This window comes from Eubalaena glacialis, chromosome 18, assembly GCF_028564815.1.
Source record: "Eubalaena glacialis isolate mEubGla1 chromosome 18, mEubGla1.1.hap2.+ XY, whole genome shotgun sequence".
NCBI lineage: Eukaryota > Metazoa > Chordata > Mammalia > Artiodactyla > Balaenidae > Eubalaena > Eubalaena glacialis.
Genome location: NC_083733.1, coordinates 64,136,677 through 64,148,217, shown reverse-complemented (window position 1 = coordinate 64,148,217; position 11,541 = coordinate 64,136,677). Strand labels below are relative to the sequence as shown.

General features: G+C 55.3%; 1 protein-coding gene across 1 annotated transcript; it reads left to right on the top strand.

Annotated features, from left to right (window-relative positions):
* The first annotated feature begins 1,610 nt into the window (after window positions 1-1,610).
* On the top strand, window positions 1,611-10,175 carry VSIG10L (V-set and immunoglobulin domain containing 10 like). Its single transcript, XM_061173754.1, has 10 exons — window positions 1,611-1,704; window positions 1,786-2,622; window positions 3,042-3,335; window positions 3,494-3,778; window positions 4,646-4,900; window positions 5,336-5,614; window positions 6,035-6,331; window positions 8,818-8,931; window positions 9,156-9,310; window positions 9,807-10,175. Exons 1-10 carry the CDS (start codon window positions 1,611-1,613, stop codon window positions 9,876-9,878), a joined length of 2,682 nt encoding a protein of 893 aa, XP_061029737.1. The 3' UTR covers window positions 9,879-10,175.
* The last annotated feature ends 1,366 nt before the right edge of the window (window positions 10,176-11,541 follow it).

The following is an 11,541-nucleotide window of genomic DNA, read 5'->3' as shown; positions in this document are numbered from 1 at the left end:
CTCTTGGTCTGACAGTCACAGAGCCTACCTAGATCCAAGGGAGGGCGAGATAGACCCTATTTCTTAGTAGGAGGAGAGTTGAATTTGTAGCCATTTTTAAGCTACAAAACCTGCCCCATGGGTTTTTTTGTTTTTTTGTTTTTTTAAATATCTGTTTATTTATTTGGCTGCGCCAGGTCTTAGTTGTGGCATACGGGATCTAGTTCCCTGACCAGGGATCGAACCTGGGCCCCCTGCACTGGGGGCGCGGAGTCAACCACTGGACCACCAGCAAAGTCCTCCCATGGGGTTTTGAAGGGTAATTAATGTAGCATCTTCAGAACCATATCTGACATGCAGAAAATGCTTACTCTGTATTATAACCATTATTAGCATGGGGTGGTAGGGAAAGCTTTCAGCAGGAGTGAGCAGCCTGACCATTGTGGACCAAGCTCTTCCCTCTGGCTGTGCAACCTCCAGCAGGTCCCTTGATGTCTCTGAGCCGTAGTATCCTTGTTTGTGAACACCCAGCTCATAGAGCATTTGGAAGTGTTCAGCCTGCTAATGCCCGGGAAGAATTTCGCACAGTTCCTGGACCACAGTAAATGGGTAATTATTATTTTGGTTCTTGATAAGGTGAGACTTGAAGGACAAGTTGTGGTTAAGCCAGGTTGGAGGGGGTGGGGGAGTGAGCCAGAGCTTTCAGGCAAAGGAAACTGTCCCGGCCAAGGCTGGGAGGGGAGAGATGGCCTAAGAATGGCAGGGTGTTCAAAGAGGAAGTGCTGGAGGGAGAAAGGAGTGGGTGGGTCTAGGCCATGCAGGGCCTGGAAGTTCTGATGAGGAACTCGGTTGTCTTCCAAGGCCAGGTGCTGGGGAGCCACAGGAGGGCTGTGAGGGATGGGGGGTGCCACTCTGGGGGTAGAAAGACTCAAGGACCATCTGGGGGGCCACGGACTGGAGGGAGGAGGCTAGGCAAGCGGACAGAGGAAGTCAGGGCCTGTGCTGGGGTCTGGCTGGTAGAAAGAGGAAGGGATGGAGCAGAGAGGTTGAGGGGGCAGGAGGGGTGGGATCCAGAGACTGACAGCAGTGAGGGGAAGGAAGAAGGGAGGAAGCCTCCCAGCATCCCTCTAGATGGCGGAGCCGCACTGGAGATGGAGGATGCAGGAGGGTGGGGTTACAGGGAAGACTCTAAGTTTAGTGGGACACGGGGCATGTTAAGACCTGGGGGTTGAGGAGACACAGTGCTGGCTCTCAGGAGAGACAACTGGGTGGAAGATAACCACTTGAGACTTGGCCCTGAGGGCAGCAGGGGACCGTGGAGAGCAGACAAGGAGCAGGATCGGACCTGGGGGCGGGTGGGGACGTGCTCTCCTCCAGGAAGTCTTCCTGACTTCACCTCCCCACCCCCCTCCACAAGTTTGTTACTAAGTTTCCAGCTGGGACTCCAGTCTCACCGTCTGCCCCCAGGGGCTGGGGAGTGCTGGGCCTAGCTGATGAGGACAAGCCGGGCAGGGTGTGGGTGGCTCAGCCATAATATCTGGGTGGGGGATCCTGGCACCTCCCCCTGGATCTGGCTTCCTTCCCCGCCCAGGAAGCTATCAGTCCTGTTGGACTCGTCTAGCCCGGGAGGAATGGGTGCAGGCCCTGGGTCTTGCCCCAGTATCCTCGCGGGTGCAGCTGGCACCATGGACACCTCGCGGGGTCTGCTGCTCTTCCTGTTCCTGGGTAAGCCCCCCACTCAGCCCCTTGCCCACCAATTTCCCTTTTCTGCAGCCCAGCAACTCCCTCCCCTCCTTTCCTCTGCAGCCTCGGGAGTAAGAGTCCTCGCCTTCAAAGCCTCTTCTGGAATTCAGAGAACCAATCTCTCCTCGGACTCAGAAAGCTCTTCCCAGGGCCCGGGTTTGAAAGTTCCCCCCGTCAAACCCCCCAGCTGGAAATTTCCAGATCAGTCTCCAGGTTCAAAAGCCTCTGCTGATATCCCTCATTCTGAATGGTCTCCTGAGGTGCTGAATTTGAAGGACGTGCCCGGGTCCTTCCGGTCCAGTGTTTCTGCTGAGAGCAAACATCTGAACCTGGACCCCTTCTCTGGAATCCCTGGTTCCCGAGTATTTCCTCGTACCTCGGGTTCTCAAGTTCCTGCCCCAAACCCGGGGCCTTCCTCCTCTGTTAAGACCCCAGCTGCCAAAAGGCAAGTCCCCAATACTAATGTCTCTGTGGAGGCCCCAGTTTCAAAATTCTCCCCTCAGGATCAGGATCTTAAATTCTTTGCCCAGAGCCTGGATTCCAAAGTTCCCTCAGAGGCCCGCTCGGTGCCAAGCTTGCCCCCGCAAGTGGGGGGCCCTCTGGCGGTGCTGGTGGGGACCACAATCCAGCTACCTCTGGTTCCAGTTCCTGGCCTTGGTCCCCCTTCCCCTCTGGTGGTTTGGCGCCAAGGTTCCAAGGTGCTGGTAGCTGGGGGTCTGGGGCCAGGGGACCCTCTGATCAGCCTGGACCCCAAGTACGGAGACCGCCTACGATTTGACCAGACCCGAGGGAGTCTGGAACTCTCCTCTGCCCAGCTAGAGGATGCTGGGCTCTACACAGCTGAGGTCATCCAGGCCGGGGTCTCGCGGCAGATTTGGGAGTTCATGGTGCGTGTATATGGTAAGTGGGCCCTGAGGTCCAGAGTGCTGGCTGCAGGGGCTGCTGTGGGCAGGTTACTGCTCTTTTGAGGATGTGCTTCCTGCCCCAGAGGAAGGGGTTCCTAGACAGGGGAGAGGGACTTCTGGGCTGGAGGGAGGGAGAAGAGGAGCTGGGGGTCAAGACGGGTGCTTGAGGGAAACTGGACCTGGAGACCAGAACTCCTGGGAGCCCGGACTCCCGAGTCCCAGAGAGGAGAGAGCTGGGTACTCGGACTCGGGTCTGTGAGAAGAAGAGGTCTCTTGGGGCTAAGAGGAGGACTAAGAGGGGGCCTCGGCTGGGGCGAAATCCTGGGTGTAAGAGGTGGAGGGGGCTGGGGCTCCCTGGGCCTAAGGGACGAGAGGGCTGAGAACCGAGTCCTGAGTCCGTTCCCCCTCTCCCAGAGCCCGTGTCCAAGCTGTCGGTGAAGCCTGAGGTCCCGGAGACCGAGGAGGGGGCGGCGGAGCTCCGGCTGCGCTGTGTGGGGTGGAAGCCGGGTCGCGGGGAGCTGAGCTGGACCCGGGACGGACGCGTCCTGGGGGCAGCGGACCCTGCGGGAGTGGAGCCGCTCCGGGTCCGCGTAGAGGGCGACCAGCTGCTCATCGCGCGCCCTACGCGCAGCGACCAGGCCCGGTACACCTGCCGCGTCCACAGCCCCTTCGGCCACACGGAGGCCGCGGCCAACGTCAGTGTTTTCTGTGAGTGCGGAGGTGCCTCCTGTCGGGGACAGGGATCTGAGGGCTCAGGCTCCTGGAGTCCCTGGGGAGGAGAGGGCTGGCGGTCCAGTCTCCGGAAATCCTGGAGGAGCCCCAGTTGACCCCGACTCTCGCGGTTCCGACCCCCTTCCTCCGCCTAGACGGCCCGGATCTGCCGGTCATCACTGTCTCCTCGGACCGCGACGCCGACCCCTCCCTCTTTGTCACCGCGGGCAGCAACGTGACCCTGCGCTGCACCGCCGCCTCGCGGCCACCGGCCGACATCGCATGGAGCCTGGCCGACCCGGCCGAGGCCGCGGTGCCCGCCGGCCCGCGCCTCCTGCTGCCCGCGGTCCGGCCCGGCCACGGCGGCGCCTACGCCTGTCTCGCAGCGAACCCGCGCACCGGCCACCGCCGCCGCTCGCTGCTCAAACTCATGGTGGCGGGTGAGAGCGGCGGGGTGGGATGGAGGGGCGGGGTCACCAAGGAAGGGCGGAGATGCCCGGGAGAAGGGGCGGAACCGGCAAGGGGCTGGGATACCCGGGGGGGATGGGCGGGGGGAAAGAGCGTGGTGGGGCGTGGCCGGCAGGGAGGGGCGGAGATCCCCGTAGAATGGGGATCTCCCCATGGGGATGGGCGGGGGGGATGCACAAGAGAAGGGCAGGAGCAAGGTAGGCCAGGAGAGGGGGCAGGGCCAGCACTGAGAGGGCGGAGCTTCCTGGGGATGAAGGCGTCTCATCAAATTGAGCAGCGGACTTCAACGGCAAAGAGTAGGAGACAGAAAGGAAAGGGACTAAGTTGCTTGGGCCAGTAAGTGGGATCAGCAAGAGAGAGAAGTTACCTGGGAAAGGGGGCAGAGTCACGAGAGAAAGGGGTGGAATCATTCTAGAAAGGGGCAGAGTCGTCTTAGAAAGGGGGCAGGGTCCACTAGGAAGGGCAGGGATGTCAAGAAAAGGGGAGGGTTCAGTAGGAAGAGGCTACTCGCGGAGTAATCAAAGAGGGGGGGCCAAAGTAACCTGGTGGAAGGGGTGGAGCTAGAAAAAAGGGTCGGAGTTACGTTTGGAAGGACAGGTAACAGTGTGGGAAGATGAAGTTTCCTTCGGAAAGGGGGGCAGTCAGTGGGGCTGCGACTGCCCACTTAGCCCAGGAGTTGCCGGGGAAAGGGAGCGGGGTCTGTAAGAGAACGGGGCGGGGTCAGTGCCTACAGGGCGGGCCCAGGTGAAGAAGGGGTGGAGTGAACGCGCGAGAGGCGGGGCTAGAGGGGAACTGGGAGAGAACTGACTGACCCCTTGATCTCTCCCTCCCCTCCACAGATCTGCCCCCCGGGTCCCCACAGTGCTCAGTCGAAGGGGGTCCTGGGGATCGCTTCCTCCGCTTCCGCTGCTCGTGGCCCGGCGGGTTCCCTGCCGCCTCCCTGCAGTTCCAGGGTCTCCCCAAAGGCGTCCAGGCGGGACCGGTGTCCTCTGTGCTCCTGGAGGCTGTCCCCGCCCACCCCCGGCTCAGCGGCGTCCCCGTCACCTGCCTTGCTCGCCACCTGATGACCACGCGCACCTGCATTGTCACCCCGGGTGAGAGCCTGTGGGACTTCTTTCCTGTTTCCCGAGGAGGAGGGGCTATTTCTTTCCTCCTTTAGAACTTGAGAAAAGGGGACTTCCTAACTACAGGAAGAGAGATTTCCTCTATCTTTAACCCTACAGAAGGTATGAGGTTTTCCCTATACCTCAAGCAGGGGCGGGGCCAAAATTTCTTTCCTGGACCCAGGAAGAGGGCTGACACTTTCCCACGTGTTCAGAGCAATACATGGTTGAGAATAATATGAGTTTCCCAGGCCAGGACCTGGCCTGTCTTACGTACTTCCTAAGTCCTTGTTAAGGAAATCAGATGAATGAACGAGGGAGTGAGTGAAAGGACAGATCTTCCTCTTTTGGCTAAGGTGCCCTATTAGATTCACCAAAGGGCACAGGACTTGTTCTCTTTCTTGACTGGGTTTCTTCCACCTGCAGAGGCCCCTCGAGAGGTGCTGTTGCATCCGATGGTCGAGGAGACACGGTCAGGGGAGGCGGAAGTGGCGCTGCAGGCCTCTGGCTGTCCCCCACCTTCTCGAGCATCTTGGGCCCGGGAAGGGCGGCCCCTGGCCTCCGGAGGCCAGGGACGCCTGCAGCCTAGCCAGGATGGGCAGAGGCTCCTCATCGGCAACTTCAGCCTGGACTGGGACCTGGGAAATTACTCCGTGCTGTGCAGTGGGGCGCTGGGTGCTGGGGGCGATGAGATCACCCTCACTGGTGAGCCCCATCCTTTCCCAGAACCCAGGTCCTCCAGCCCTCTCTTCTCTCAAACCCAGGAGACTGGGATTCCAGCCTGTTCCTCCCTCAGACCAAGGAGTCCAGGCCCCCAGTTCCCTCCTCCCTTGGACACAGATATCTTGGTCCCCAGCCTCCGCCGACCCCAGACCCTAGAACTCCCACCCCCAGATCCCTGACCCGTCAGGGAATCCTGGACCCCAGTCACTTTTTCCATGAAACCCTCAGACCCAAGAGTTTGGGCCCCCAGTCCCTTCCTTTCTTAGACCCAGGAGTTGGGGTCTCCAGACCCTCTGCCCCTGGGACCTAGGAGTCCAGGCCCGTGGCCCTCTTTCCTCTCCCTGCTAGGACCCATGAATCCAACCCCCACCTTGATTCCACCCCCCCCACCCCCCCCGCCAGGACCTTCTATCTCCTCATGGAGGCTGCAGAGAACCCGGGATGCAGCAGTGCTGACTTGGGATGTGGAGCGAGGGGCCCTGATCAGCAGTTTCCAGATCCAGGCACAGGTAGAGAGCCCTGACCTGAGCAGAGCCACCGCGTCCGAGGACTGGATCTCCCTGCTCACCCTCGGACCTCGGGATCGCTCAGCTGTGGTGCCCCTCCTGCCTCAGAAGCCTCGGGTCTGGGTCTTTCGTATCCTGCCCACTCTGGGGCACCAGCCAGGGACCCCATCCCAAAGCCAGGTCTACCGCGCCGGTGAGTTAGAGCTGCTGGGCTTCCTCCTGGGCTGAGAAGCCCTTCTCCTGGGCTTCCTCCTGTCAGTCTGTTTTGTTGGATCTTCCTTCTTTCTCTGTGTTAGTTTCCTGGGGTTGCTGTAATAAGGTACTATGAACTGTGTGGCTGGAAACAACAGAAATGTATTCTCTCCTAACTCTGGAGGCCAGGATTCTGAAATCAGGGTGTCTGCAGGGCCATGCTTTCTCCGAGACTCCGCATAGACTCCTTGCTTGCCTCCTTCTAGCTTCTGATGGTGACGGTCAATCCTTGGCACCACTCCAATCTCTGCCTTCAGCTTCTCACAGCCTCCCCCTCCTCCCTGTGTGTGCCTCTGTCTTCTTCTTCTTCTTTTTTTTAAATAAATTTATTTATTTATTTGTTTTTATTTTTGGCCGTATTGGGTCTCCATTGCGGTGCGCGGGCTTCTCATTGCGGTGGCTTCTCTTGTTGCGGAGCACGGGCTCTAGGCGCGAGGGCTTCAGTAGTTGTGGCGCACGGGCTTAGTTGCTCCGTGGCCTGTGGGATCTTCCTGGCCCAGCGCTTGAACCCGTGTCCCCTGCATTGGCAGGCGGATTATTAACCACTGTGCCACTAGGGAAGCCCTGCCTCTGTCTTCTTGTAAGGACACAAGTCATATCAGATTAGGGCCCACCCTCATGATCTCATCTCGACTTGATTGGTTGAATTGTGTCTCCCCCCAAAGATACAGTAGTCCCCTTTTATCCTCGGTTTTGATTTCTGAAGGGGTCAACCGTGGTCTGAAAATATTAAATGGAAAATTTCAGAAATAGGCGATTCATAAGTTGTAAATTGCGTGCCTGAGTAGCGTGATGAAATCTCACGCTGGCCCCCTCCATCCCACCTGGGATGTGAATCACACCTTTGTCCAGAGTATTCTGCCCGTTACTTTGAAACTGTCTCAGTTATCAGCTCAACTGTCATGCTACGTCAGTGCTTGTGTTCAGGTAACCCTTATTTTAGTAATGGCCCCAAAGCGCAAGAGTAGTGATGCTGGAAAAAGCATGGAATACATAGGGTTTTGTATTATCTGTGGTTTCAGGCATCCACTGAGGGTCTTGGAATGTATCCCCTGAAGATAAGGGCAGGGGGAACTACTGCATACTGACGTCCTGACCCTCAGTACCTGTGAATGTGACCTTCTTTGGAAAAGAAGTCTCTGCATATTATCTTGACTTGATTACATCTGCAAAGACTCTATTTCCAAAGAAGGTCACATTCACAGGTACTGAGGGTTAGGATATCACTGTATCTTTTTTGGGGACACACAATTCAACCAGCAACACTCCCCACCTTCTAAGTATTGGGTGTGTCAGTCTTCAGCCCTCATCTCCACCTATATTTCTCCCCAGTGTGGCCTGTCCACTCTCATCACCTTAAATATCATTAATACTCAGATGACTCTCAGATGTCTGATCTCCAGCCCAGACCTCTGAACTCCAGACTTGAAAAGCCACCTCCCTACTTGACATCTTCACTTTGGATGTCCAGCTGGCATTTCAGACTTTACATGTCCAAAATAGATCTCTTGAGGTTTTTTTCTCCCAAACTACACCCTCCCCCCCCACCCCCCACCAACTCTCCAGTCTTCCCATCCTGGGACATGGCACCACCCACGTGCTGATGTCACCTCCAACATCCCAAATACCAGCAGGGTCCCATCACTTCCTTCTGAAATGCTTTCCCAATCCATCCACTTCTTTCCATTACACTCTGGTCAGACACCACCATCCTCTCTTGCCTGGACTGCAGCAGCCATTTACCTGGTCTCTATATGCCCCCTCTTGCCCTCTTACAATCCATTCTCCAGGTAGAAGCCGTAGTTATGCAAATCCGATCACGTTGTTGCTGCCTTGCTTAAAAGCCTTTCATGCCTAGGCTCTGGCCCCTGTTAATCCCTCTAACTTCATCCTTTACCTCTTCCACCTTCATTCCGTGTCCGCCACCCACAGTTTTCACTGAACGCAGAAAACTCTTTCCTACCTCTGAGTCTTTGCATGTTCTGTTCCCTCTGCTTGGAACACCCTTCCCCCTGTTTAGCATGCCCAGCTCCTTATTCCCCAGGTCTCTGCTCAAATGTTCCTCAAGGACCTTCCTTCACCAACTTTTCTAAATGTCACCTCCCCTTCCATTATTTCTATCATAGCCCATTTATTTTTTCTTCTGAGCACAATCTGAAATTATGTTATTTATTTGCACATTCGTTTCTGATTTCCCTCCTAAAATTAATCCTCACGGTAGCAGGTATCTTGGTTTGCTCACCAATGGAGCTTCACCACCTGGCAGAATGCCAGGCACACCACATTCGCTCAGGAAATGTTAAATGAATTGAGAGTGCTGGAGTCCCAGATTCCTGGGTTCTGAGGGGGGCTGGGGCAGGGGGCTCAGGAAACAGGTCCGGATTTGGCTCCTGCTCCCCTTATCCGCCTTCTCTTGGTCTCTTCCAGGCCCCACCCTGGGCCCCGGGGCCATCGCTGGCATCGTCCTGGGCTCCCTACTGGGCCTGGCGCTCCTGGCAGCACTTCTCATCCTGTGCATCTACTATCTGTGCCACTTTCAAGGTGAGTGAGTGACCAACTGGTAGGTTCCCTACAAAGAGTCCCATTGGTTCAGGCTCTGAACCAATCAGCAGCAGTTACCTCATCCAACCTGCCTTCCTACCTCCATATCAGCCAATCTGAGTAAGGCTCCACCTCTCAGCCCAGCTTCCCTTGCCATTGACTGGGTGGGCATGTCAGAGCAGCCAATCAACTGTTTCTATTTCTCTTCCTCCTCCCTTTCCCAGGACAGACTCCTAGCAAAAAGAAGCATCATTCCAGGTTGACACGTGTATTCTCCCTACCGGAAAGGAAGTTTCAGAGCGTGACCCCAGAGCAGACCCCACAGCCTCTGCCCCTCAGTGTTCCACTGGATGACCCTAGCCCAACCAGGGCTCACCCAGTGAGTGTGGGTGCCCCAGTGTCCTGGAATGGGGGTGGAACTTTTTGTGTTTTAGTCAGGCAGAGGAGATGGTTTGAATTCTCTTCCTCCAGCTTTTCTTATTGGTTTACAAAGTTGGTAGATTTTCCGTCTTTTTTTTTTTTTTTTAATATATAAAAGTTGAACAGGACTTCCCATCCAATTTTTATATATATTAAAAGAAGTGCGAGATTCCAATTCCCCCCCAAATGAAGGAAAACGCCTCCATTCTTCTCCATAAAAATTGGCAAAACTTCCATTTTCTCTCCAAAGTGGGATAGAACGTCTTCTTCCCCATAAAATTTGGGTTGTTGCATGTCTTATCTCTCCCAAGGGTGGCTAGACATTTTTTCCTCCTTGCAAACGGAGGGAACTCAGCTAATTTCAGAATGGTGCGAGCTAGCTCTAGAAAAGGGTGAGTTATGTCACATCCAGGGTAACCCCTGAAGTTGTCCCCCATCCCTCCTTTCTCTTCCAGGCCACTGGTCCCAGGACAGTCAACTTTTCACATGGGGTCCCCAAGACTGTTCGGGCAGCCACGCAGGTGTGACCAGGGCTAGTGGCCTGCTCTGCACAGGACTTTTGGGGCGGGACTTCCTGTTTCACCCCAGCAGCAGTAGGGGACCTCCTGTCCTGCTGTGATTGAAGGTTGGACCCATGAAGTGGGACTTCCTGTCTCCCTCTCTCAGCGCAGAAGAAGACTCGCCTTGTATTTGTGCAACTAAGGAAATGGGACTCCTGGGCTAGGAGAGACTCCTGCTGACCTAACAGTGTGGCTTGCACCACCTTCAAGCAGTCGAGGATCTGTGGCCAACTGGCAGGGCTTGCTGTGCTGCCCCGAGCTGGAGAGGGCGCCCTGCCTCCATTCTCTGGAAAGGTCTTCCTATATCAACGTTTGCCTGCTTCAGGCCACGCTCCATCCAGCTCCCAGAGTCTTCATCTTAGATCAGATCGCGTCCCTCTTCTCTTTAAGCCCTTCTATGGCTGCCCGTTGCCCTTCAGATATTGTCCAAACTCCTCATCGTGACCTTCAAAGTCTTGTGGTTTGGCCTCTGTCACAGCCTCTCTGACCTTCCCTTCCAGAAATTTCACCCCTGCTTCTCTCCACCATACTTAAGTTTGCCTCCAGGCCTTTGCTCCCAGAGTGTACTTGCCTGGAGCAGTATTCTTTGCTCTATGTCATTCATTTTTCAAGTGTAAAGGTAACCGTTACCATCTTAGAGGACCCTTCCCTAACCCATGACCCTAACATGCCTCAGTCGTGGGTTAGGTCCCAGAGGCCCTGAGCCTCCTACTCCTCGTACTTAAATACATAACTATTTGTTTAGCCTCCGACCCCCTCTTAACTGGGAGCTCCACGAAGGTAGAGACCGTGTCATTATCCTGAGCACTTAACACAGAGTTGGGTACACCGCAGGCCATCCATATTTGTTGACTGATCAAATATGTGGGGCCAGTGAAGGACTGGACTTGCTGCTACCATCCCCAGCAGGATGCCTTCCTTTTCCACCTGGGTTTCTCGTTGGAAATTTAAGGAGTGCATCAATGAAGATTCTTTTGGCTGTAAGTAACAAAATAAATGATGGCAAGAGATGGAGGTAGGTGGTTTCAGGCTGGCTTAGCAACTTAGTGACCCCATCAAGTACCTGGGCTCTTTGTGTCCTTCTGTTCTGCCACCCTCAGTGGGTCAGCATAGTGTCTCACGTAGCAAGAGGGCTGCTGCAGCTCACATCTTCACACAACTGTATCTGACGACAAAAGGAAGGGAGCAGGGTTCCTCTCCTCTCCTGAGTGGTGGAAAAAATTTCCCGGAAGCCTAACAGTAAACTTCCCTTATGTCTCACTGAACAAAAACTGGCCACATCACTGCAAGGGAGGCTGGGAAACCAAATACCTCAGCCTGTATCGTGGGAGGTGGGCAAAGAGGAAAGTGGAAACAAAGTATAGGCAACCAGCATCTGTCTCAGGGAAGGAAAGGATTCTGGTTAAAGATTGGGGTGAAAGCGGCCTTTAGGAAATACAGTCCTTGGATCTTTTTTAAAAGGTGGTGGCTGGGGTCCTGGATACCTGGACTCTCTACATCTATATCAGCTAGAATTTTCATTTCCTTTTTAATCACTAGAAACAGAAAACCTAGCATGAGTTGGCTTAAACATACATGGGACTTTATTGCTTATGTAAGTGAATGTGGGCATCAGGTAAGTTTTGACCCA

What these genes read in the sequence shown, in the direction of transcription:
- VSIG10L (XM_061173754.1), top strand. Translation starts at nt 1,611, where the DNA reads ATGGGTGCAGGCCCTGGGTCTTGCCCCAGTATCCTCGCGGGTGCAGCT. An exon ending in GCTGCTCTTCCTGTTCCTGG is followed by an intron (nt 1,705 to 1,785) that starts GTAAGCCCCCCA and finishes TTTCCTCTGCAG; the next exon opens with CCTCGGGAGTAAGAGTCCTC. An exon ending in CACCTGCATTGTCACCCCGG is followed by an intron (nt 4,901 to 5,335) that starts GTGAGAGCCTGT and finishes TTCCACCTGCAG; the next exon opens with AGGCCCCTCGAGAGGTGCTG.